The sequence below is a fragment of the Pinus tabuliformis genome, chromosome 8 (assembly GCF_031772625.1).
Source record: "Pinus tabuliformis cultivar Carrire ecotype Pingquan chromosome 8, CPIR1, whole genome shotgun sequence".
Taxonomy (NCBI): Eukaryota; Viridiplantae; Streptophyta; class Pinopsida; order Pinales; family Pinaceae; genus Pinus; species Pinus tabuliformis.
In genome coordinates, this window is record NC_142294.1 from 1,913,334,964 (window position 1) to 1,913,361,338 (window position 26,375).

Genomic DNA, 26,375 nt, shown 5'->3' on the forward strand with positions numbered 1-26,375 from the left:
GATGTCCATGAATATATTTTTTTAATCAAAATTTGAAAGTTTTATGTGTTAATTTTGAGTTAACATGTTTTTTGCTTAGGTCAGTTACTTCATTAATCGATTAGCCCATTATCAATTCCATTAATCCATTAGCAGTCACATTAACCATTATCATATAACAGTAATTGATGAAAGAACATCAAACATAAATGCAGAAGACAAGCCAAGAGGCAAGAGACTATGGGGAAAACCCTTGCAAATCTTCTTATTATTAGATTGTCTTCAAATGTTCAGCAGAGAGAGTACATCAAATATCCAACTAACGTAAATATGCCAAGCAACTATCCAAGAGAGATGGAGTCAACTATAGTCAAATCTGAACTTCCTAAAATTTGTTCAAGTCAAAGGCAGTCAACTGTTGTCAAAGTGTGCCCTAATCAGAGATAGGACAGAAGTCAAATATGGTCTTCAAGAAGCTCAGTTTTGGAGCAATAAATGCGGCCTCCTTAGCAGATTGAAATGAGCCCAAAATAGATCAATTTGGTGTAGTCAAACCTGGTCAATGTGAAGATGGAGTCTGGGGTCAAACTCTGCAATTAGGGCTTCGGTCAAGTAGCACAGAATACCTTGAATTAAGCACCAACAGCTACGGCCTACTAGAATAGAATTTATTCACCCAAAAACAAAGTCAAAATATGTCAAAATATTCCCAAGTCAAAGCTGGTCAACGCCCTGCAACAATCATGTAATTCAACCCAATCAAAACAGCCACCTGTCCTTCGCACGTGTGAGAGAAACCTTCCTTTTCTGAGTTGTACAAACCAATAGGAAGAGGAGAGAGAAGATATGTTGTGTGTTGATGAAGTGCCAAATGAGGTGTGAGGTCTCTTATATTTATATGAATCCATGTGGGTGAAAAGACATGACTTTTGGGCTTCATGAGCCTACATGATGGTGTAGCCGACCTTGACAATTTGCACATGTGTGGGCTTTAATTCAAAAATACACTTCTCCTTGTCTGATTTGAGTGATCTTTAGGTCAATTTTGGTCCTCTCGAAAAGAGGAATTCAATGCAATAATTATCTCCATCAAATGAGTTGTCCAAAGTGGAAATTGACCCTAGTTGCATAATTTAACATTATGAACTTTTTCATCACCCAGATTTATCCTAATTTTTTGCCAATCTCGATCTAGTTTTCACTGATTTCCAATTTTACGAGTCCATCAGTCCAATTCTGATAACATTTCTTAGATGGTCCTAACGAGCAGTGAACAGTGAGCAGTGAGAGCAGCGAGCAGTGAGAGCAGCGAACAGTGAACAGTGAGCAGTGAGAGCAGCGAGCAATGAACAATGAGCAGTGTGAGAGCAGGGAGCTTTTATGCAGCAGAAGTATCAAGCAGCGAGCAAGGAGCAGCGATAACCTGAACAGCAAGGAGCAGTGCGAAGTAATCTTGGCATTTTATAGACCTACATATTTCTCGAAACAGGTTGGACAACAAATGCATTCAAACATGACAAAGGAACAAGAAATTTCAAAACATGTGGAGACAAATGATTTAGGACAAGTGAAAATTGCCTCATCCGCCAAAGCTGGGAAGTGGGTTTGGGTCAATGCCAAACAATATCAGGGCATTTTAAAATAAAGAATAGCCCGTCTAAAATGGGAGCAAACAAGGAAGAAACGGTCTAAAAAGAAAAGTACTCGAGCCCTTCACAAAAAGCACTCAAACAAGTCTCCTCTACAAGCACGTGGCAACAAGAAGTCCAGAGGAAAAGTCATTGATGATTCTGCCTTATATAGTCCCACATCCACACCTCTCACTTGGTCATCTGATTTTTATGTGAAAGAATTGTTAAATGCAAAACAAAGGTTGGAGGTTTTGGAAGCTAAAGGGTAGGAAAGAGATCATAAAATTCATATAATAACAGCTAAGAACAAGGCTTTAGCAGAAAGAAATAAAGTTTTAAAAGAACAAGTGGCATTTCTACAGGAAGCTCTCTTGAATGGTAAGACAAAATGGCAACGCATGAAGGCGGATGTGCAAAACATAAAGAAATCTATAGTGGAAAGTATAGAGGTGGTGAAGGTGAAATCATCACAGGGTAAAGGGAAAATGATTGCCCAAATAAACACCATGAAGAGAACGCACGAGAAGAAATGAAAGGAGATTCCACCAAAGTTTCCAAAACTTGGGCTCAAGTTATTAGCAATTCTGCTAATGAGGAAGTAGAACCAAATATTCAGGTTGACAACATGCAAGATAGTGAAGGGAAGGAAAGACAAAATAGGGCAGCAAACATAATTAATAAAGGGGTGAAAGACTATGGGAAAAATGAATGTACTCTTGACCTTGCAAGGGACTTCTTGAAAGACAAGTTGCTATCGCAAGGACAAATATGCCAAGCATGGAGGGTGAGTAAGTTTAACGGGGAAAGAGCCAGGCCCATAAAAGTCATTATGCCTAGCTTGCGTGATAAATATATCATTCTAAGCAAGAAACATCTTTTGAGGGGTTCTCGTTTTTTCCTAGAAGAAGATTTAACTGTAAAACAACAGGAGGAAAGAAGGGGGGAAATTTTAAAGGTTAGGGCAACAAGAGATCAAGGCAAGAAAGCATGGATTTATAAAGGCAAAGCTGTGATAGCGCGATTTGGACCTCCTTCCAAAACAAAGCAGCAAAAGAGTAATAAAGAAGATGCAACAAACTCTTCAACAGGAAATCAGAAAGCAAGGTTAGTATGGGAAAGCAGCGACAAAGACTCAAATGTGAGTCTTGCATGTCAAAATAAATAGCAATCAAGTCATACCCAAGTTTCCCTAAGATTAGTTTATTGGAAGTTGGAACTGTTGAACCTGTCGCTTACACCTACCTACAAGTCAGTGAGAAAAACCTTCAACCCCACAAGATGTGGTTGGTGGTAGGGAACTCAGAGAAGGGGATGTCACACTAATCTCGACTCTCTCCGTTTGAGCTATCTCCTAGGTTAGCTAAAGGGAGGGTCCCTAATGAAAAGTTAATTTAAAAAGGATGTGAGTTTCTAGGAGAATTGTTAGAGTTAAATAGATTATCTCTTTAAGATTTATAAGCAAAAAATTGATATGAGCAATAACCATCATAAGATAAGCATCAAATACATAAACAACCAGTGCCTTCCAAGTATTTGCTCTTTAAGAAATGAAATTGTATTTTGCTTAAAATGAAGTGAAATGCTTTCAAATGGAAAGCCAAAATAAACCTGAAAAGTGAAACACTAAATTGTTAGCACAAGATATTATAAATGCTTTCAAGATGAATAAGTCTACAAATCAAAGCATGGAAACTATCTTGCTCAAAAGGATACAAAAATAACTCAAATGTTAGACCAAGATGACAACAAAGTATGTTACAAAAATAATCTACAAGAGGCTAGGCCAAAGAGTATGAACAAGCTCTCCTCTTTGACTAGCCATGACTTAACTCTTTGAAATAGTCAAATATTGATAAACGAAGTACAATACGTAAAAAATATTTTTTTTCCAAATTTGATATTTTGATGCAAGAAATAAAAGCTTTAAGAAACTTGAAAGAATCCCTGCCAGACACATATAAGATATAGATGAGACTTTGGAATTCAAAACATGCGGGTTCTCCTTGAATATTTTTCAAAAATGGGTTGATTCCTCCGAGAATTTCCCCCCACGCTTGAAAAACTTGACCAAATAATGATTCATCTACAAAACCTCACCACAAATTATTAAATGGACATGAAATTAAATAAATGCAGTGGAAAGAATTCTTAGAGATACATCTATTATCCACTAGAAGATTTCTTTTCCTAAAGCAAACAATTAATTCTTATGCTAATATGAGATCGCTGCATACTAACATAACTTGAAACAAACATGATAGAAATAATGACATGAGGAAATAAATAGAAGCATAACAACAAGTCAAGAATTTACCACACATGCAAGGAGAAGAACACCATCACGCTTTACCCCAAAGACTGTTGTATTATATTGCAAGTAGTGAATACAATCCCACAGAGTCTCCTCGAGCACAATAGCTCGTATTACATGATACAATCTGAAAGCCCATGGCTCTATTATATAGAGAGTTGGGAGCAAATCCCAATGAAGAATGACAATGACAAATAGCATTGGAGCCAATCCCAATGTAGAAGTGATTAAACAAGTGGCATGAAGTGACAATCCAAAAAAAAATTCAAATTTGTTGAATGGAGCTCCAATGCCAAGTGTAAAAATCGAATTTTGGCAAGTGGACATCATTTCTTCTTCCCTTATGTGCCATATTCGAATTCTATGATAGAATGACAAGCGTATATGGGTGGTAACCCATGTAGGGACAATTTCCCATAAAAATTTCCACCAAATATTTTCCCAAATCCTCCCAGATGTGCATTAACTTCACAAATTCGAATTTCCAAGTAAGCAGCTTTCTCATTTAATGCCAGAAATTCGATTTTATTTGAGCACATGTCCTTTCTTTGATTTTAGGAGTTCACATCACCTTGAGACTTCACTTTAACTCCCCCATAAATTTCCACCTCATTTCCACAATATTTAGAATGTGTGGATATTTATTTTTCTCCATTTATTTAATTTTTGGCTTAATTAATTGCTAGATTTCCCACTAAACTTAGGAAACATGGGTTTTGAGGGTCCAAAACACATTTTTAACCCATCAAAGTGTGTCATAATAGAAAGTTGAGGGTGAGAGGTGTAAATTTCATTACTCATACCTCATACAACTTCTATAGGCATCACTTATTATATTACAAGTACAATTTTATTTGCAATTTTCTCCCTACGAGAAATCTAAAAAATTTTAAAATGACTACCTAAACTTAACCAAATTCCACGAAAAAAATTTTGTGATCTAGTATGGTAATATACATCGACTCTAAACACTAAGATGTATTAGGGGCTCAACCTTCAAACCGTCATCACCCCAGCTCTAGGGTAAAAAGTGAGTGAAAAAACCCAGAAAATTATCTGCCTTTGAAAAAGAAGGGATAATTAACAAGATAAAAAAAAAAACACTCCAAGGTGTACTCATTTGCTGATCGAGTCCCAATATCCTAGTCCTGTTATAGACTCAAAACTCATCATTACTAGTATCACTTATTACAATCCCCCGTTGGGTGTGGAATCTAGGTACAAGAAAGATGATGAGAAATAGAAGTAGAGTTTAAAAAACTCTGTTAACTGATGATATCTGATGGTACAAGTGTTCTCTAGATCATCTTTGGCATGGAGTCTATCATATAATCATCAAGCGTCACTCCTATGGTCAACATTTGGCTCCATATGGGGATGCATGCTAGATACAACGTGATAGTGTGCAAGAACCTGGAATCTGCATCCATTGACAAGAGACATATATTAGCAGTATCCATTCAAAATAACATCAAATGACATCAAGTACAAAAATGAAGAAATGAAAATTTATTCTAAGAGCATAAATGACAATTTATTCTTGAAATAAAACTAATTAAACAAAAATGACAAGGGATGAGGTTAGAAATATGATACAAAAAGATGGCCCATGGCATCTGATGTCCTCAATGAAGTTCGCGCTGAGAACCTGCTTACTTTCGGGCAGATCCATGGGTGGTTTTTCTAATGTGCCCTATCCAATTCTGAATATCTTAGGACTTTGATCTGTCCCAACACTGTGTTGTATATGGTCATCAGATTTACCAAATCCTTTCTGCTTTTTTCTGTTCTTCTTAATAGATTGTGATGTTGATGTTGATGTGATCAAAGTAAACCTTTCTGCCCGATTTTGAAGATGCTCGTATGGAAAATTCAAAGTATCCAAGACTTCTTTGACCTTCTTTTGTCCATTCTGCTTCTGCTCTAACATGGGTGATAGATCAATCTCATAAGTATAAACCTGATTCCCCTCAGTTTCCTTGCTATCCAAGTCTCCATCAATTAGCCATTTTTCAATGGAGTAAATGATCTCCTCATAATGAGAAGAAGATTTCTTCAGTGAACTGGGAGGCTTATGATTTGTTTCTTTGTTTTCTTCCCATTCGTCATTTAACCTAAGTTGGAATTTTTGTACCTGTAATCTTTCAATTTCATCCAACCTATTCTGAAAAAGTGACTTGATTAGCCTTAATAACACTTATTTCCTTGGCATGATTCGTTTCCATGGTGTTGATTAATTGCACTTGTTTTCTTCCATGGCAACCAACCTGTTTTGAATAGAGGTCATCTGATTAGAATGATTGACTTCCATGGACTTTATTGCTTGTGCAAGATTTACCTCCATGGTCTTAATGAGTTGAACTTGGTTGAGTTGCATATCCATAATCATTTGATTCAACCCCTTGATGAGATCCTTATCATTCTCATTTGTTTTCGCTTTGATCTTTCTTTCATCTCCATATTTTTCTTCAAAGGCGCCAATGATTGATTCTAGAGAATCAAAATTGTTAGCAGGTAATTCTAGGAACCAATCCATTGCATTTCCATCTAATGAAAAGATGAAAAGTCTCATTTTAACATCCTCATGATTAATATCATGGCACCATTTGCTCACACAAAGGTGGCAATTCCTAAGGTGAGTTTCAGTACTGATGGCACTGTCACCTAGAAAAATTGGCAACTCTTACAATAGCCTAAATGGCTTCATCCATAATGAAATTCGAATAGCTTGAAATGTTAGTAAAATTACATGGGGCGAACAAATCATTCATGATGTCATGCTCACTTGACCCTAAAAGAGCAAATGGATACCAGAGAGAGGTTCATGTCCAAGATTAGCAAGAAATATACAAGAAGCAAGCTTCAAACAGAAATCCTTGCAGAAAATGAAATAAGTGGAGTCGTCATTTGAACAAGAATCTAACTCTAAAATCCAACATGCAAAAACCAAAAGTTAGTCGATTTCCTAGGTACAAGAAGACTTGTCCCCAGCAACGGCGCCAAAAATGTTGACCCTACCGCCTATACCTACCTACAAGTCAGTGAGAAAATCCTTCAATCCCACAAGGTGTGGTTGGTGGCAGGGAACTCAGAGAAGGGGTTGTCACACTAATCCCGACTCTTTCCATTTGAGCTATCTCCTAGGTTAGCTAGGGGGGGGGAGGGGTCCCTAAGGAAAAGTTAATTTAAAAAGGATGTGAGTTTCTAGGAGAATTGTTAGAGTTAAATAGATTATCACTTTAAGATTTATAAGCAAAAAATTGATATGAGCAATAACCATCATAAGATAAGCATCAAATAATAAACAACCTGTGCCTTCCAAGTATTTGCTCTTTAAGAAATGAAATTGTATTTTGCTTAAAATTAAGTGAAATGCTTTCAAATGGAAAGCCAAAATAAAGCTGAAAGGTGAAACACTAAATTGTTAGCACAAAATATTATAAATGCTTTCAAGATGAATAAGTCTACAAATCAAAGCATGGAAACTATCTTGCTCAAAAGGATACAAAAATAACTCAAATGTTAAACCAAGATGACAACAAAGTATGTTACAAAAATAAGCAAGCTCTCCTCCTTGACTAGCCATGACTTAGCTCTTTCACAGAGTCAAATATTGATAAATGAAGTACAATACGCAAAAAATAATTTTTTCCAAGTTTGATATTTTGATGCAAGAAATAAAAGCTTTAAAAAACTTGAAGAATCCCTACAAGACACAAATAAGATATAGATGAGACTTTGGAATTCAAAACATGCAGGTTCTCCTTAAATATTTTTCAAGAATGGGTTGATTCTTCCGATAATTTCCCCTCATGCTTGAAAAACTTGACCAAATAATGATTTATCTACAAAACTTCACCACAAATCATTAAATCGACATGAAATTAAATAAGTGCAGTGGAAAGAATTCCTAGAGATACATCTATTATCCACTAAAAGATTTATTTTCCTAAAGAAAATAATTAATTCTTATGCTAATATGAGATCGATGCATACTAACATAACTTGAAACAAGCATGAAAGAAATAATGACATGAGGAAATAAATAGAAGCATAACAACAAGTCAAGAATTTGCCACACATGCAAAGAGAAGAACACCATTACGCTTTACCCCAAAGACTATTGTTTTATATTACAAGTAGTGAATACAATCCTGCATAGTCTCCTCAAGCACAATAGCTCGTATTACATGATACAATATGAGAGCCCATGACTCTATTATATAGAGAGTTGAGAGCAAATCCCAATGAAGAATGACAATGACAAATGGCATTGGAGCCAATCTTAATGTAGAAGTGACTAAACAAGTAGCATGAGGTGACAATCCCAAAGAGAAATTCGAATTTGTTGAATGAAGCTCCAATGCCAAGTGTAAAAATCGAATTCTGGCAAGTGGACATCATTTTCTTCTTCCCTTATGAGCCAAATTCGAATTTTATGATAGAATGACAAGTGTATATGGGTGGTAATCCATGTGCGGACAATTTCCCACAAAAATCTTCACCAAATATTCTCCCAGATCCTCCGAAATGTGCATTAACTTTACAAATGCAAATTTTCAAGTAAGCAGCTTTCTCATTTAATGCTAGAAATTCGATTTTATTTGAGCACGTCCTTTCCTTGATTTTAGGAATCTACGTCAACTTGGGACTTCACTTTAACTCCCCCATAATTTTCCACCTCATTTCCACAACATTTAACATGTGTGGATATTTATTTTTCTCCATTTATTTAATTTTTGGTTTAATTCAATGTTGCATTAATCGTTATCGGGATTAAATCGGCGTGGGGAAAAAATCGGAAAAAATCGGAATTATCGGGAAATTATCGGAAAAAATCGGGAAATAATCGTTTGGTACAAAAATATTCATTTTTTTTAATATCTAAACCATCTACAACATAAAATAAATACATTGACACATAAATATGATAAAAAAACTAATATATAAGATGTTTAATATCATTTCTAGTGCTAAAATCACACATAACATTGAATCATGTCCTTAATAGTAAGTCCTGACTCCTGAGTCCCAACTCAGCCTCAAAATATCAACAAAAAATATGATAATGTATCTCATCATGTCATAATGTCATATACAATAAAATGAAAGTCTAATCCTATTGATTTCCTCTGCCCCTTTTGCGACAAAATGCCACAGCTTGCCCTTTCCCTCTAGATGTAGATGCCGGTGCCCGTGCTGGTGGAGATGGCAGTGGAGTCTAATGTGCTCTAGAAGCTAAAGAACTAGAAGTAGGAGCTATAAGAGGTAGACCACGTCCTCTACTGGTGGCAGTGGTAGCCCAGGCAGGCGGTGTCACCTCCTCCTCCTGTTCCTCCTCCTCCTCCTCCTCCTCCTCCTGCTCCTCCTCCTCGTCCCCCTCCACTACATCCTGCACTAACCAATCATCAGCAGACTCCATGAGAGGCCTCTCGGCCTCAACCCTCCATGCAGCAGTAGTGTCAATCCCATCCAATGAGATGGCATCCACATCAGGTGTCCTCTCAAGTTGCCTCACCCACAATCGAAGATTGTAGTAGACGTAGACCATGTCATTAAGTCGTTGGGACTCCAACCTGTACAAAGATCATGAAATAATAATTAATAATTATAAAAAAAATATTGTTTAATGAATTCAAAAATTTATTTGGAAATTTGCAATATTTTAAATGTTTAAGTGTTAACCTGTTGCGCTTTTTTCAAATATACTCCAGTTGCGCTCACATCCTGAGGAGCTGCATGTTTGGCTGAGGATGCGAATGGCAAGCTTTTGCAGAAGGGGTACCCTACCACCATGCATCTACAACAAAATTACAAATAAAATTTTAAATAAACATAAGAAAAAAAATGGAATTTGAAGAGACAATGAAATTTGAAACAAAGTTACAAACTAAAAAATACCTGGCATTTTAATCGTCCTATCAGTGATAGCCATCTCAAAGCCAAATGTGCCACCTGCCATCCTATATGTCTCAATTTGTTTAGAGATCTCTATAAGTTGTTCTGGAGATCGCACCATCTTCTGGACACAGGATAAGAATCCATCCATGATCTCAGCATCAAAATCAAACCCACATGCATAAGAAAATGCAGGGTTCAGGAAAAGCCCAGCAGCATAAATGGGATGATGGAGTGTGTTGTTCCATCGCTCATCAATCACTCCCCATAGAAGGAGTTGTTTTTGAAACCCATCATCGCCCTTATCATCATAGTAGGCCCGAATGGCTTCTTTGGCCCTGTCCATGGCTTCATACAAATAGCCCATTGCGGGCTTCTCACCATCAACCAATCGAAGAACCTTTACCAAAGGTTCAGTAACGGCGCACACCTCCTGCACTCCAGCCCAGAAGTCTTCCTGGTACGAAACTAGTCTGCATACGACCTCTCCTTCTGGTTTGCGGCTCATTGGCAAAGCATGCCACTCCTCTGAAAGAAACATTCTCTTCACATCCCACATAGAAATCAAGAGGGATTGAAGAGATATGAAACTGGTGGCAAACCGTGTAATGGCGGGGCGCACCAACTCTTTGTTGTTGGTGAATCTTCTCATCAAGCTAAGCACAGATGTATGATTATATATAAATTTTGTAATGCTTTTTGATGAGTCAACAATATCTTTGACAAAGGGAATTTTCCCTATGTCCTCTAACATCAAATCAATACAATGGGCAGCACAAGGTGTCTAAAATAAAGTAGGATGCCTATCCATAAGCATCCTACCAGCAGGAACATAATTTGCAGCATTGTTTGTTATGACTTGGACAACATGTTGTTCACCCACCTCCAAAATAAACACATCCAGCAAATCACATAAAGTTCTTGCATCTTTGATTTGTGCAGATGCATCAACAGATTTGATAAACATAGTCCCCTTGGGACAACTAACCAATAAGTTTATAAGGGTTCTCCCCTTTTGGTCAGTCCAACCATCTGACATAACAGTGCATCCTGTTTGTGCCCATGATGCCCTAAAATCCTCCAATCTTTGGGTGCAGTCACGCTTTTCATTTTGAAGAATCCGGGCTCTGAAATCATGATAAGAAGGGATTTTGTACCCCGGGCCAACACTGGCAATAGCATCAACAATAGGTTGGAAAAATGGATTATTCCTTACAATGCTGAAAGGAATATCACTCCAGAGGAGAAATTTTGCTAGCAACTTGTCAGCTTGTTCTTTCTCAGTTCTTTTTAGCATTGAACTGATAGATGGCTGTGAACCAGGTGTGGTTCGAAGAACAAAAAATGATGATGCAGCTACCGGATTGGCTGATGTTGTAGTAGAACCAGTGCCACTTGGCCCACTTCCTTCAGCTGACCTTTTTAGTTGCCTTTTGAGTTCTTCTTCAGCCACTCTAGTCTGCTCTAAAGTTTCCAATGCTCTCATGGCTCTTTGGATAAGTTCAGGAGTTGTATTTGTACAAGGCTCCACATCATGTCCAGGGATTTTTGCAAGGTGAAACTTCAACCTGTACACCCCCCCGGACATAGGGTGGCCACACAACTTGCAACTCAAGTTTACTCTATCATTCGGAGAATCAGGTACACCATATTCCCAGAAAGGATCCAATTTCCTTGGCATGTTTGTTTTTGAACTTTGAAGTTGCAAACTTGAAGTCTTGAATGGTGTTTTGGTGCAATTGTGAACCTATGGGAAAATAAGGATTAGGATTACAATTTAGCATTTACAAAATTACAAGTTACAAATTTACAAATTACAATTTAGTATTTTAATTTTTAATTTTTAAGTTTTACATTGATGATTGTACAATGAAAATCCAAATTACCCGTAACCCAACCTAAAACAACCATTCTAAAGTTCTAAGTTTCAATTTTCAAACACAAATTACCCAACCATTCCAAACCCAAATTACCCAACCAAATGGCAAAAACAATGAAAAAAAATAAACAATGTTTAAAAAAAATGAAAACAAAAAAAAAATTGGTTCCCATAGTCATACCAAGTAACCCAACCCAAAACAATGAAGAAATACAAAAAAATCTTTAAAAACAATGAAAACAAAATAAAAATGTTGCCCATACCAAGTTTCCCAACCAAAAACAATGAAAAACATATAAAAACAATGTTTTTAAACAATGAAAACAAAAAAAATTAATCCACATATCGTTTCTATGGAGAAATCGGTGGTCTCCTCTTGATTTTCTCCTCTAAGCACCTAAATTTAGCAAAAAACCCTCTTCAGCTTGGTCTCTAAGAGCTCCTCCTCCCTCCGCGCGCGACTGTCCAAATGAGCTCATGAAAAAACCCAAAAAACATTATAAAACTACGCTGTCGCGACCTCCGACGATTTTTTAAGTTTTTATCGCAATTTTTTCATAAAATCACGATTTTTTCAATAAAAATCGACAAAAAAAAAATCCAGCAATTTTTTCGTTTAATTATCGCGATTTTATCGGAAGAGGGAAAAATCGCGATTTTTTCATTTTATCGCGATTTTCACAACACTGGTTTAATTAATTCCTAGATTTCCCACTAAACTTAGGAAAAATGGGTTTTGAGGGTCTAAAAAACATTTTTAACCCATCAAAGTGTGTCATAGTAGAAAGTTGAGGGTGTGAGGTGCAAATTTCATTACTCATAACTCATACAACTTCTCTTGACATCACTTATTACATTACAAGTACAATTTTATTTGCGATTTTTGACCTGCGGGAAATCTAAAAATTTTTAAAATGACTACCTAGACTTAACCAAATTCCACAAAAAATTTTGTGTGATCTAGTATCGTAATATACATCAACTCTAGAAACTAATATGTATTAGGGGCTCAACTTTCAGATCATCACCCTAGTTTTGGGGTAAAAAGTGAGTGAAAAAACCCAAAAAATTATCCGTCTTTGAAAAAGAAGGGATAATTAACGAGATAAAAAAAGCACTCCAAGGTGTACTCGTTTGTTGATCGAGTCCCAATATCCTAGCCCTGTTACAGACTCAAAACTCATCATTACTGGTATCACTTATTACAATTCCCCGCAAGGTGTGGAATCTGGGTACAAGAAAGATGATGAGAAATAGAAGTAGAGATTAAAAAACTCTGTTGACTGATGATATCTGATGGTACAAGTGTCCTCTGGATCATCCTTGGACATGGGGTCTTTCATATAATCATCAGGTGCCACTCCAGTGGTCAACAGGAACTGCAGAGGTTACCCATGGAAACGAGGCCCTGGATTAGGGCCTATTGCAGAAGATAGAGACATAGTTTGCCTCATAGAAACACATGAGCATGAAGGGTGCAAGACACCTCTGTTTAAAGGATACTGGAAGATGGCAGTGTGGAACAAGGCAACAGAGAATGGCAAAGGGCATGGGGGTATCATGGTTTTAGTAGGGGAGAAACAAGGTCGTCTCATTCAGTTAGAAAAAGAAGACTCAAATAAGCTATTCATTTGGTTTAAGATATTAGAAAATGGAAACCACATCAGAATTGCAGCATGCTATTTTGCGTCGCAGGTTTCAAAAATCTACAAAGGTAGAGGGCTTGACCACAAAGATCGATTTGCAGCCTTAAAAGCAAATATTGCAACATATTCGCAGCTACGTGAAGTCCTTATAGTGGGTGGTTTCAATGCTAGCACTGCAAGTGAGCAAGCTAGTATTCTTTGTTGTAAAGATGATTGTGACCCTATTTCGCTTACAGAAGGAAGCAATCATCAATGGGAAATAATTTCAAAGGGCAAAGGATGCAATCTCTTTGGTGAAGAATTGTTTACTCTATGTGGGGCCTTTGATTTAGTCATTTGTAATGGCTTGACTAGATGGGCAAAATCCGGTAATTTCACTTGCAATACTTACAATGGAGCAAGTGTGGTAGATTATGTAATTTGCTCGCATGGTTTGTGTGTGAAAATGGAGGAAGATTTGATTGGAGATCAGTTGTGGGACTTGAAATCAGAACACAAGCCAATTTATTTATGTTTCTCTTGGATTGGAAAGAAACAATTAGAGTCAAAAATTCAGCATGTCCAACAAAATCCCCCACAGGGCAGAATTCTTTTGACCCCAGAAAATTGTAGTACCTTCAAGCTCTTCGAGAAGGAGAAAATTACAATTCACAGCATTCATAGTCATGAATTAACACATTTAATTCAATGCGCACTTGCAAATGCAAAAGAGCAAAAATTAAGAAGTCTGAAACAAATTGCTTTCTAGTTAATGTTTGGTTTGACGAGGAATGCAAAAAGCAAGGAGAATGTGGAAAGAGTCAAACAAAGATAACATAAAGCTCAAAGCTTACAAGCAGTTATTAAGCAAGAAAGAGGTTGATTTCATGGTTTCAAGGAGGGAAGAACTAATCTTCTTTGGGAAAAATAATCCCAAATTATTTTGGAAGGAGCTCCAACTGAAAAAGATACAAATTGGAAATAATATTACAGCTTCTAAATGGTTTCACTATGCAAGACAACTCTATGAGCAGGTTCCCAAGGTTGACTCTCCCCCCTTGGTCAACACTAATACTGAATTCTTCACTGTACAAGAGGTAGAGATGGGTATCAAGAATTTGGGTGTTGGAAAAGCAAAAGACCTAGCTAAACGCCAAGCAGAATATCTAAAGTGGGGCTCAAAGATTCTTGCACCTCACATTACAAAAATCTTCAACAACATCATACAACGAGGGCTCCCCACAGATTGGACAACTACTCTAGCAATACCTCTTTTCAAGAGCGGTGACGTCAATAATCCCTCCAATTATAGGACCATCATGATAAACCCTTTGTTTGCAAAGCTATTTGGAAGCATGCTAGAAAACAAAATTAGCAAGTGGGCAGAAGAAAGAGATAAGCGTGCTAAAGGGCAAGCAGGTTTTAGACCTAAACATTCCACAATTGATCATTGTATAACTTTAAGGAACATCATTGAAAAAGTTTGGGAGAAAAAGGAAGAAGTCTTTCGTTGCTTTGTTGATTTCAGAAAAGCGTTTGACTCGATTCCTAAGGATAAGCTTTGGCACAGAATGGAGGAACTTGGGGTTCCTAAACATTTGAGAGCAGTTGTGCATAGGCTGTATGAAGAGGTGAAAGTCAAAATTAGAACTTCAGTAGGCATTTCTGAAAGTTTTAGAAGCGATATTTGAGTCAAGCAAGGTTGCCCACTGTCTCCTACCCTTTTTGGTTTATATATCGACAAGCTTGAGGAGTGACTAAATTCGCAAGGGGGTGATGGTATCTATTTGGGCAAGTTTGTTATAAAGCTTCTTTTGTATGCAAATGACCTTATTCTGATCGCTAAATCGGCTCTTGGTTTGCAAGAGCACTTACAATCCCTTGAGCATTTGTGTAGAAGTGTGGGGATGCAAGTCAATATCAGCAAAACGAAAGTGGTCTTCTCTAAGAAAAGAAAACATAAGCAGCATAAGTTCTATTTTGAAGGCAACATTTTGGAAGAAGTTGTGGATTACAAATACCTCATAATTGACTTCAACAAAAATCTAAGTTGGAATGGTTATAGAAAGATAAGAACTTTGGGGGGTTGGAAAGCATTTGATGCTTTTCAAAATAGGTGTAGAGAGACAGAGTTATGGGACTGGAAAACCACTCAAACTCTTTTTGGGCTTCTAGTGATTCTGGTGATTCTCTATGGTTGTGAACTATGGGCCAGCAGTACATCCAACATGCAGTGGAGACAAATTGAGCCAATTCAGAAGCGTTTGATCACAAACAAATTTAAGATTAAAAGTGCAGTTCCTTATGATATCTTGTTAAGTGAAACAGGGACTACTCCTATTGAAGCAATTACTATGGTGGGAGTCATAAGGTATTTTAAAAAAATTGAGCAAATGGAAGAGGGTAGATGGCCTAAGGTTGTCTTTAATGATAGATTGTGCAAGAGCAAAAAAACTTGGATGCAGCAAAATAACAAATGGTTTAGTAAATGCGGTATTTGCTTGAACACATGCCTCATAAACAGCAAAGAGATAAAAGCTTTTGTTATGGAAAATTTCCACAAGCGTACTTGGGATAAGGAGCTAGGAAGAAAGAAAATTTACTATATTGAAGTCTTTAATCCCACTCATAGTCATCAACCAAAAGCATACATAGAGGCCAATATCTCTTGGAGAGTCAAAATTCTTATTGCTCAATTAAGGACTAATTCTCATCAACTCCGTTGTGAAACAGGGCACTGGAAAAAGCCAAAGGAAGTGTGGGAAAAGAGTATGCATTTTTTGCTCTTCTGGAAAAGTGGAAATAGAAAAACATTTCATTTTAGAATGTGAGGCCTTCAAAGACAACAGGGAAAGTTATGCAGATATGTTGGCAGCTAGCTCTTGGGATAATCTATGTAGCGAGGGGTTTGTCAAGAGCTTGGAGCATTTATTTTGAAGCTTCACAGAAAAAAGCTGAATACATCAAGCAAATGAAGAAACAATCTGTCCCATAGGCTATCTTTAGCCTCGTGGACATTAAAATAATTTCTTTCTTTTTTTCTATATAAGATAACATAAAAATAATTAATTAATTGTCAATGAAGAAACATTTGAAAGGACAAAATCTCTATGAAAAGACGTAACTTCTCATGAAAGGGCACTCCTGCCTAGTATTTATAATGATCAATGTTACAAACATCGTAATCAAGGTAAAATTGGCAAGGGTTTGGAAAACCAAAAAAACATAGAAATTGGGAAAATATCAGTAAAAAACGGCAAATATCGGCTAGGCCAGAAAATTGCAATTTTGTGATAAAATTGGGATGTCATCGGGATGTTTGCAACAGTAATAATTATACCCTCATTTGCAATATCATATATCATTTTCTTATACATTTATATATTATTGCTTTATCCTAATGGATATCTTTATATACCAAATATTTTGGATATTTTATTGGTTAACCATATTTGATTATCACATAGTAAATCACCAACCATGCAAACACCCAAAGCTTATAAGACGCCCACACCAACCACACATTGCGTAACCTTCGAATCCATTGGATATAAGCACCAACAGACACCCACTGCACATTGAGGACAAGACTAAGATCATGACACTGCTACAAAATGGATCAAGCTTATAAGACGCCCACACCAACCACACATTGTGGAACCTTCGAATCCATTGGATATAAGCACCAAAAGACACCCACTGCACATTGAGGACAAGACTAAGATCATGACACTGCTACAAAATGGATCAAGCCCTTCCACTTCTGTTTACCCTGAATGTAAATTTTTTATGTGAATGTAAGAAGTATTTTTACAAATTAAAAAAAATATTAAAAAAACAAAAAAAACAAGGTTTCCTAAACTAAAAGTTTGTTATATCTTGAATGACAAAAATCCAATAGAGTAAACTCAACGATTAAAGCAAATTAAGACTATATTATTACTAAATCTTGTTTAGGAATACTGTAATCATGAGAAGACTAATACGCAACACAACCCTCTAATTAAAAGTAAAATATTCCACAAATACAATTGAATAAATACTTGCAATATATCTATGTAAGCACCTCACCTGTCCTCCAATATTCTAAAAAGTTGGCCATACTGCCCATCTACGTCATATGGGACATAGGCTGCATCTTCCTTCTGTAAAACCTCCCTATATTGTTTCCATGAAATGTATTTAACTGCTGAAACTTCTGTCTCCTACAAAGAACAAATGACATAAATTATTCAAAGAAGATATTATAAGTTGAATTACATAACAGTTTACACATTAGCATACTTATGAAAATCAAGAAATCTCTTAATAATGAGTGAAATTTTATACTTTCGACTATTGCAGCTGATTATGAGCTTTTCAACAACTCGAAAAAATTACATTTCAACATCTTTTAAAGACTTGTACCAAAATGAAGCCATACAAGACACAATCATATAATTCATTTTAAAAGCAAACAAAGCAATGATACTTGATTGGGATGTCATTTCAACTTTTGTAAATATTACTCCCTGGGAATTGTCATTGCCTTCAAAATTATTTTCAATGCATTTCCATTTGCAAGCCAAAAAATACGAAAGAAATGGTCTCCATGTAGAAATTTTTTGAACAGGGTAATCTTCACCAAGAAATCTGCAGTTTACCCAATTCAGAAGTTTCACCTCAAATCAATGAGGTCATAAATTTATCACATTGAACTTTCAGTCTTGGAGCTTGTTCCTTTCAAGTTTCAACACTTGACAATATTGATTTGGCTTGGTATGGCTTGACAGTGTTATGGCTTGGATGACTTGGTATAGAGTCTAGACAGTGTTGTTGAGAGGGTTTTCTTTGGTATATTGGTTTAATTAATGATATGGTTGCAAAGGTGTAATTGGTATTCAGTGATTCAATGATTCATATATTGGCATCGGTATTCAGTTATTCAGCTTGATCAGTGTTTGGTATCTTGGTAGTCAGTTTGGTATATGGTTAGTGTGGGTCATGGTCTGCATGTTTTTGAAGATTGATTGAGACAGGTGGATCCAGTATGAAAATTTTGAAACGTGGTACACGAAGGTGCGAAGGGTTGTAGCCTTCAGTAAGGGAGTCGAAGCTTCCTTCCTGTAGGATCCGGTAAACTAGATCGGCGAGTAGTAGCTCCCTTCCAGTAGGAGCTGGAGAACTTGTGGTTGAAATATGTAACAAGGTTCGGTCTTCATAATGTCTATTGTAATCATGATTTTATGTAGTTGATGAAAAGAGAAAAAGAAATTTATTATTCTCATTATTGATGCATGGGTTACATGCTCAAGGTAAATTTATTTGTAGGTCAAGCACCCATTGAGAGCTTCTAGGTTTGTCATAGAATTATGAAGTCAAAAGAGTCATTGTCACACATGTAAGATCCCTTTGGGCATGTCGTATCTTGTAAAGAAATTTTTTGTAGAGTCAAAAATGTCATAAAGACCCTCCAAGACCTTGTCAAGCAAGTCAGCCTACATGAAATATCAAGTCGACCTCATGGAAGCAATTCATACCCCTGGAAAGCCTATATATAAAGAGGAACTCGACCTCATTTGGACACACAAGAAGCAAGTTTGATCTCCTCAAGAAAGAAGCTAGAAAATGACCAAAATCAAGGATAGGGAGAAGAAAAGCAAGATCGAAGTTTTTGGGCCTCTCTCTCTCTTGTGTTAGGGTTTCTAAAGTTGTTGGGCAAGTCGAAGTTGCTAGAAAGTTGTTGGGCAAGTCAAAGTACTGGAAAGTCATTGGGTGAGTTGAAGTTGATGGGAAGTTGTTGGGCAAGTCCAAGTTGTTGGCAAGTTGTTGGGGGTCGAAGTTGTTGGGAGTTGCTGAGTCGAAGTAGCTGGAAATCGTTGAAGTTGTTGGAAGTTGCTAGGTCAAAAGTAGCTGAAAGAAAAGTTCATTAAGAAGAAGTTTGACTTAATCTTAGAGGGGTTTTTGACAAGGGTCTTAGGTCTTGGAATCCGTCACTTGAACATTCTATAAAAGAAGAATTCTGGTGGCTTTTCCTCTCAATAGGAGAGGTTTTGGCCCTGGCTAATAGCCTATATCTTGTGTCCTCTTGTCTCATTGTTCTGTATCGTTTGGTAGTTGTTTGATGATAAGAACACTAATTATAATCAAGTGAAAGTAGCTAATCAAGTTAAGTAAAAATACATCACAAGCAATTATCAAAGTAAGAGAAATCACCTAATCTAGCTGCCCCTAGGTTTCTCAACATGGAATCAGTGCTAAGGTGGCAAGACAAGAAGAGGCAGCTTGAAGATCATCAATTAAAGAAGGATACATAAGAGCCAAGCACAAGGAGATCATCAAGAAGGAATCAAGTGTAAGATATCATCGTCAAAAGAAGCATCTTCACTTGAGAAGTAAGTATCTTTATATTTATGTCTGAATTTACTATCAAAATGACTTCATTCTACAACGAAAGCAACAAACTAGTTGGGTCATCAAATTTCCTTGCATGGAAGAAGAAGATAGATTTGATCCTCATCGTGAATGAAGTTTTTGGGCATGTTAAGGGTTCAATCTCCAAACCATCACAAGAGGAAACTCAAGCACTATCGGAATATATGAAAGGGGAAATAAGGGCTCAAAGAATCCTCATAGAATCAATCAAGGATTCTCTCATCCCTTATGTAGCATAGTTGGAGAAATCGAAAGAAATCTATGATAAGTTGGTAGAATTGTTTTTCGTAAGTACTGCATGAGAAGTTATATCTTTGAGAACCAAGTTATACAAGATGAAGGCATCAAAGGAATAAGGGATAGCCTCATACCTTATGAGGGTATCACAAATAAGAGACCGACTACAAGAGTTAGGGGAAATAATGTCTGATAAAGAAATGACCATCGTTGTGCTCAATGCACTACCTGATGAATGGGGCAACTTTGCATCAAGTATCTATGGTAAGAAGGAAGCCACTCCATTGAGTGAACTTTGGTCATTATGTAAGATTGAAGAAACTAGGTTGAAATCAAAGAGCGATGTTGGGTCAAATGAGCAAGTTCAAGCATATGCTGCCATGGTGTTAAAATTGGCAACTAGGGCCAAACTCCACATGGGTCATCTTATTATGACAATTGATATTTTTCTTGGATTCATCTCTCCGAGAGATGTAGGATTGATCTAGAGTTCATCTGATTCTGACATGTACAAATGAAGTTATGAATTTATTTTGATTATGGTCAAATTGTCAAGGTTGGCCAGCAAACTTATGTAGGCCCAGAAGCCCAACAGTCACGTCTATTCATCGTCAACGTTGCATATAAATAGAAGGTGACTTAGCCTCATTTGGACACACTCATCTTCACACTTTTCTCTCTCTCTCCTCATTGATTGGGTACCGATTTATGGGCCTCTCTCTCTCTCCTCATTGATTGGTTACGAATTTATAGGCCTCTCTCTCTTTCAACACGTCCGAAATTCCAGGAGAGCGAAATTTCAGGAGGTCGAAATTTCAGGAGAGCAAAATTTCAGGAGGCCAAAATTTTAGGAGACCGAATTTCTGGACAGTTTGACCAGCATGCGTTGACCTCCTTTGACTGTGTTTTTGTGAGGGTTATCTGAGTTTGGGCAAGCCGCATTTTTGGGCACAGAAATCGAGGCTAAACTTTGACTGTTGACCAGTGTTGACTTTTCTAATTAGGGCTCTTTTGTTGCATTTATAAATTTTCAGATTTGTAAATTGTACTATCTCTCTCTGTTGAACTATTAAAAACTAAAAGAAGATTTGATCAAGGGTTTCCCCACATTGGGGTTTGTCCCTGACTGGTGCCACATCTTGTGTCCTCTTGTCTTGGCTTGTCTTCTACTGTTTATGTTTATGTTCTATCTGCATTTTACTATCATGTTGATGTGATTGCTAAATTGGATATTGATATTGGGCTAGTAAAGAAATTGAAGTAAAATTGCTCTAAAGCATAGAACATACCATTGTTGCCTAAAATTAACATGGTATCAGAGCTGAGGTGAAGACAAAGCCCAAGCAAGAGTGAAAGAGCAATCACCAAAGATAGTTGGACAAGGACAAAAGGTTCAATGGGTTCCTCATCCTACTTCCCGGCTGAAGACAAGCTCCATGATAAATCTGACTATCATGGATGGAAGATGTCTCTTGATTTGACCTTGGAAGAAAAAGAAGTGATGGACTATGTGCAAGGTAAAATCCCTGAACCTCCTTCAAATGCACCGCCAACTAGGAAGACCAAGTACAATAGGGCTGAAGTCAAAGCAAAGAAGATTATTAGGGATTCCATTGACAAGCATTTGGTGGCCTACATCTCCGAATTGAAGACCTCCAAGGAGATCTACGTAGGTTAGTCAATATGTTTAAGGTTAGTAATGCTAATCAAATTCTATTTCTCAAGAATAAGTTGAAGGATATTAAGAAGGGCAAGGACGAGGATATTCAATCCTATTTCTTCAGGATTACTAAGATCAAGAATGATCTACTCTTGATTGCAGAAGTCATTCCTGACAGGGAACTTACTCTCACCACCCTTGGAGGAATCCCACCTGAGTGGTCTGTATTTAGAACCACCGTCCTCAACAGTGATCGAATTGATGTCAAGATGTATTCAAGAAGAAACAAGAATGGTGGAGCAAGAAACGCCTTCTAATAGAAATAACCCCACTGCATTCTCCGCTCATGCCAAAAGGAGAAATAATGCAGGGTATAAAGGTCATTTCCATGGAAAGCCTGGATCTAAGAGAGGAAGGAAGGACATGTGCTTTGTTTGCAATAAGTTTGACCACTATGCAAGGGAGTCTCCAAATAGAAGGGACACATCGCATGATGATGATCATAATCATTCCGGGGGCAACTTCAACAACAACGATCAAAGGAATAGCAGGTCCAATGGCAAAGGAAAATAGGAATGCGGGACAACAAGGAAATGGTCGACCCTCCAAGAAATCAAGAAACTCCATGTATGAAGAATCCAATGTTGTTAACAATAAGCAAAAACAGTACTATCTTATATCAGCCCTCTCCACTGCCTCTCCTCCAGAGACTTCGGGAAATTGGTTGATTGATACTGGTGCCTCAAGGCACTTCACCAGATACAAGGAAGCCCTCTCTAATCTGATAGAAAAGGAGACAAACTTGGAGATCATCCTTGGAGACAATGCCACCTATCCCGTGAAGGGAGTAGGGAATGTTACCCTTCAATTGAATCAAGGTAACACTATTCATTTGCAAGAAGTACTATATGTACCCGATCTCAAGAAGAACCTGGTGTCCATTTCGGCAATGGAAGATAAAGGATTCAAGGTGGCTTTTATCGATGGAAAGGTACGTGTTTGGAAAAGAAATTTTAAAGATGCTTTTACTCTTGGGTTCAGGGTTGACACTTTGTATCAAGTTGGAGGAAGTCCATTGGGAGCCATGTCTTGCGACACCTCTCTACAATCTGAACTATGGCACCACAGGCTTGCCCATCTTCATTATAAGGCCCTACCCGATGTGAGACAGATGGTGACAGTTATGCCCTAGTTCAAAGTAGAGCATGAAGGTGTATGTCTGAGATGTGCCAAAGGAAAACTTACAAGGGGACCATTCCCCTCAAGCAATAGCAAGACCACAGACATATTGCAATTGATCCACTCCGACATATCCGGTATGATGCCCGTAAACTCCTTGGGAGGATACTTATATTATCTCACCTTTGTGGATGATTATTCTCGCAAGACTTGGATCTACTTCTTGAAGAAGAAGGATGAAGTGTTCACCTGGTTCTGACACTTCAAAGCCTTGATTGAAAACCAATTCGAGAAGAAAATCAAGATATTGAGGACTGATAATGGGACCGAGTACGAATCCAATGAATTCCAATATTATTGTAGAGAAGCTGGCATTAAGAGGGAGACTACAATGCCATACACTCCTGAGTAGAATGATGTGGCTGAAAGGAAGAATCACTCTATTGTAGAAGCAGTCCGTGCCATGCTTCATGATCAAGGCCTTCAGAAGTTCCTATGGGTTGAAGCTACAAATACCGCTATGTATGTTCAAAACTGATGCCCTCATCAAGCATTGGACTCCAAGACTCCCGAAGACATGTTCACTGGTAAAAAACCGATGTATCTGTTGATTTGGGGTAGCATCGAATGTGCTCTAGCCACGAAAATTGGTGGGGAGGCTAAGGCACATGAGATCTCCAATACCCAGAAAGGGTTTGGGCAGATACTAAACAGTTTGGGAGATATGAAAATAAAATTAAAATATTAATGTGAATTAATATAAAATTGTGTTAGAATGGTCCAAAAGTCATGGATCAAGCCAGATCTAATCTTAGCCGTTGATTAGGGACTTAATCTCAGTCGTTGATTTGTCAACGAGAAAAGTATAAGAGGAGGTTTGAGGGTCACTTAGAGAATACACCGAGTTGATCAAGATTTCGACTTTCAAGGGCAGGGTTTGTTGAGGAAGTTGAGAGAATGATCAAAGTTGCAGCTAAGGGGCAGTGAATACAGAAGCAAAGAGGCAGAGATTGTACCGGGAGGATCAGCGCAGTAGCAGGGAGAGAGGGACACAGAGTCAGCCAGAGGTTCACGCAGAGCCAACCAGGGCTCACGCAGAGCCAACCAGGAGCTGCACAGTGCCTCAGAGAGCCAGCGTGGGTGACACAGAGGCTCTAAGGGCTAACGCATGCCAAGCCAGGGTGATGCTGGGCAAATGTTGGGCCAGAAAGGGTTGACGCAGTCCCTAGAGGCTGATGTTGGGGTTTTCGTGGGGCAAATTAGCGCTGAGTAGCTGTCGGAGTGTTTATCCGAGGTTTCAGCCAAAGCGTCTGTCTCCGAAGGAGAGGTACTACTGCCAAGATTTTTCTTTGTTGGGTGAGCTGGTTTTGGCACCTAGATTGTATTCTGAAACTGCTTAATAATTAAAACCCTCAAATAGCTGCACCGATTTTCCCGCATTGGGTTTTTCCGGGGACATTAGTCCCAAAACAACGGTGTCACTTGTGTGCTTGTTTTGTTTCCTTCAGTTGATGATCTGTAATGTGTTGAGCATGTACTTGTATTTATTTTTAGTATTTACATGGTAAATAACTTGTTAAATAATCAGAACAAGTAGGCACAAATAAATCAGAAAGTACATGAAGGATTTCTAACAGTTAGACTTAGAAATTCCAACATGGTATCAGAGGCAGGTTGCAGATCACAGGAGAACTAAGGACATCAGCCGAGCAGAGCAGCAGTAACAGAAAATAGTTGTCCCGAGTGGCAGAAGTTGTTCCTAGCAGAGTAGCAGCAAGGAAGGGGTGACGCAGTGCTTGTGTCTATGACAAGCACAACATTTTCCAATAAAGGTATGTGATCATCACTTTAAACTTTCATTCCATTGTGTCAACTAGATCAGTGATGATTGTATATTAGGTTCAGAGTTCCTTGAACTAGTTGATCCAGTGACAATAAATAAGAAGGGAAAAGTTTTTGAATTCTATGCTGATGGTATGAAAATAAAGACCCCATTATTTCTGGAAGGGAGAAGTAAGAGCAAGGAAAGGGAAGAGAAGCAGCCCCATAAGGCTAGTCCTAAAATCACTTCCAATGATCTGAAGATGGCGCACAATATTTGTTATGCTCAAATTCATGGCAAATAAATGCTAGCTTAAATTGCTGAAAAACCATAAGGCTAGTCCTAAAATCACTTCCAATGATCTGAACAAGATGGAGCACAATATTTGTTATGCTCAAATTCATGGCAAATAAATGCTAGCTTCAATTGCTGAAAAAAATTATGAAGGAATGTACTTCAGAAGCACCAAACACTTTTTTGTATAGAGAAAAATATTATGTCTCCTTGCAATATAATCCCCTGGTAAAGATAAACCCTCAAAAGGCTTCTGCAGCATTAATGAGTCTTGAAATCAAGACTTGCAAAGAAGAGATAAATGATCTCTTAAAGAAAGGTTTCATAGAACCCTCTAGGAGTGCTTGGGCTTGTAGAAGCTTCTATGAAAATAAACATTCTGAGCAAGAGAGAGGTAAACCAAGGTTGGTTGTTAACTATAAACCTCTGAACAAAGTTTTGCAAGACATTCAGCGCCCTTTATCAAACATGAGCTCATTGTTACAGAAATAAAAGGAAAGACTATATTCAACAAGTTTGACTTAAAATCTGGTTTTTAGCAGCTTGGAATAACCCCAGAAGATAGAAAGCTCTGTATGGGGCTTGCTGCTGTTGATAAGGATGGGAAGTCCTATTGACCATGATGAACTATAGAACAATAAGTGCGTTCACTACTTATATACTAATATACTACACCATGGTTTATTACATCTTTCTATTAATCATCTCTATTGCTCCTATATCTAGTTCAATGACCCTTATGGACTAGCTGCATGTATATACACATTCAATTTTCAATCTCAATGATAGTTTGAACATTTGCTTACATTAACGTATTTTCTTCTTTCCCTTCTTTCTCACTTTGAAAATTGTGTACTTCATATGTTGCCCAAGAAAAATAGTGGGAATATTCACTCAACTTGGAAGGCATGGATGTACTAACTATTATGACATTAAGCTTTCAAACATTCATGGAAAATGAAATTATTTCTTCTATATTTATTTCCTACTAGATAAACATTGGACCAACTAGTGTTTCCTCACAAAATTTAGATATGTCTTTTACTATTTGCATAGTCTTTATAAGTAGCACATGATTGAAATTGTTATACATGTTTTACAATTTATAAATTGTAAAAGTTGATGACATGTATAGTACCTTCCTTGCAAAGTGAATAAATTAAAGGTAAATCGAACAAAATCTCTCCCCTCTGCCGTTTCTAGCCATAAATTTGTGTTCCAATATACTACTGAATAAGTGAGAATAAATGTCTTTTACCTGGAGTGTAAAGGCTTCCAACGGAATTGGATCCAATGTTGTCACCAAATAAACATCATTAAACTCGTTGTTAATATATGTCCCATCATTTATAACACTGCATTCACCACAAAACAAAAAACAAATATACTAAGTAAATCAAGGTTATGAAGAAACCTCATTTTATATTGACTACCATATAGAATGCA

General features: G+C 37.4%; 2 protein-coding genes across 2 annotated transcripts in view; both read right to left on the minus strand.

Annotated features, from left to right (window-relative positions):
- The window catches only part of NUDT3 (nudix hydrolase homolog 3), a 587,520-nt gene that overhangs the window by 456,569 nt on the left and 104,576 nt on the right, over nt 1-26,375 (minus strand). The window contains exons 4-5 of the mRNA XM_089374741.1: nt 26,188-26,284; nt 17,395-17,528 (exon numbers count right to left, since the gene is read on the minus strand). Of these exons, the coding sequence (XP_089230867.1) occupies nt 17,395-17,528; nt 26,188-26,284 (231 nt within the window). The remainder of the gene's footprint in view (nt 1-17,394; nt 17,529-26,187; nt 26,285-26,375) is intronic.
- On the minus strand, nt 8,907-9,723 carry LOC149244114 (uncharacterized). The gene is made up of 2 exons (XM_089367926.1): nt 9,607-9,723; nt 8,907-9,497 (listed from the first exon to the last, which is right to left on the minus strand). The coding sequence occupies exon 2, from the start codon at nt 9,470-9,472 to the stop codon at nt 9,143-9,145; it is 330 nt and encodes a 109-aa protein (XP_089224052.1). The 5' UTR covers nt 9,473-9,497; nt 9,607-9,723; the 3' UTR covers nt 8,907-9,142.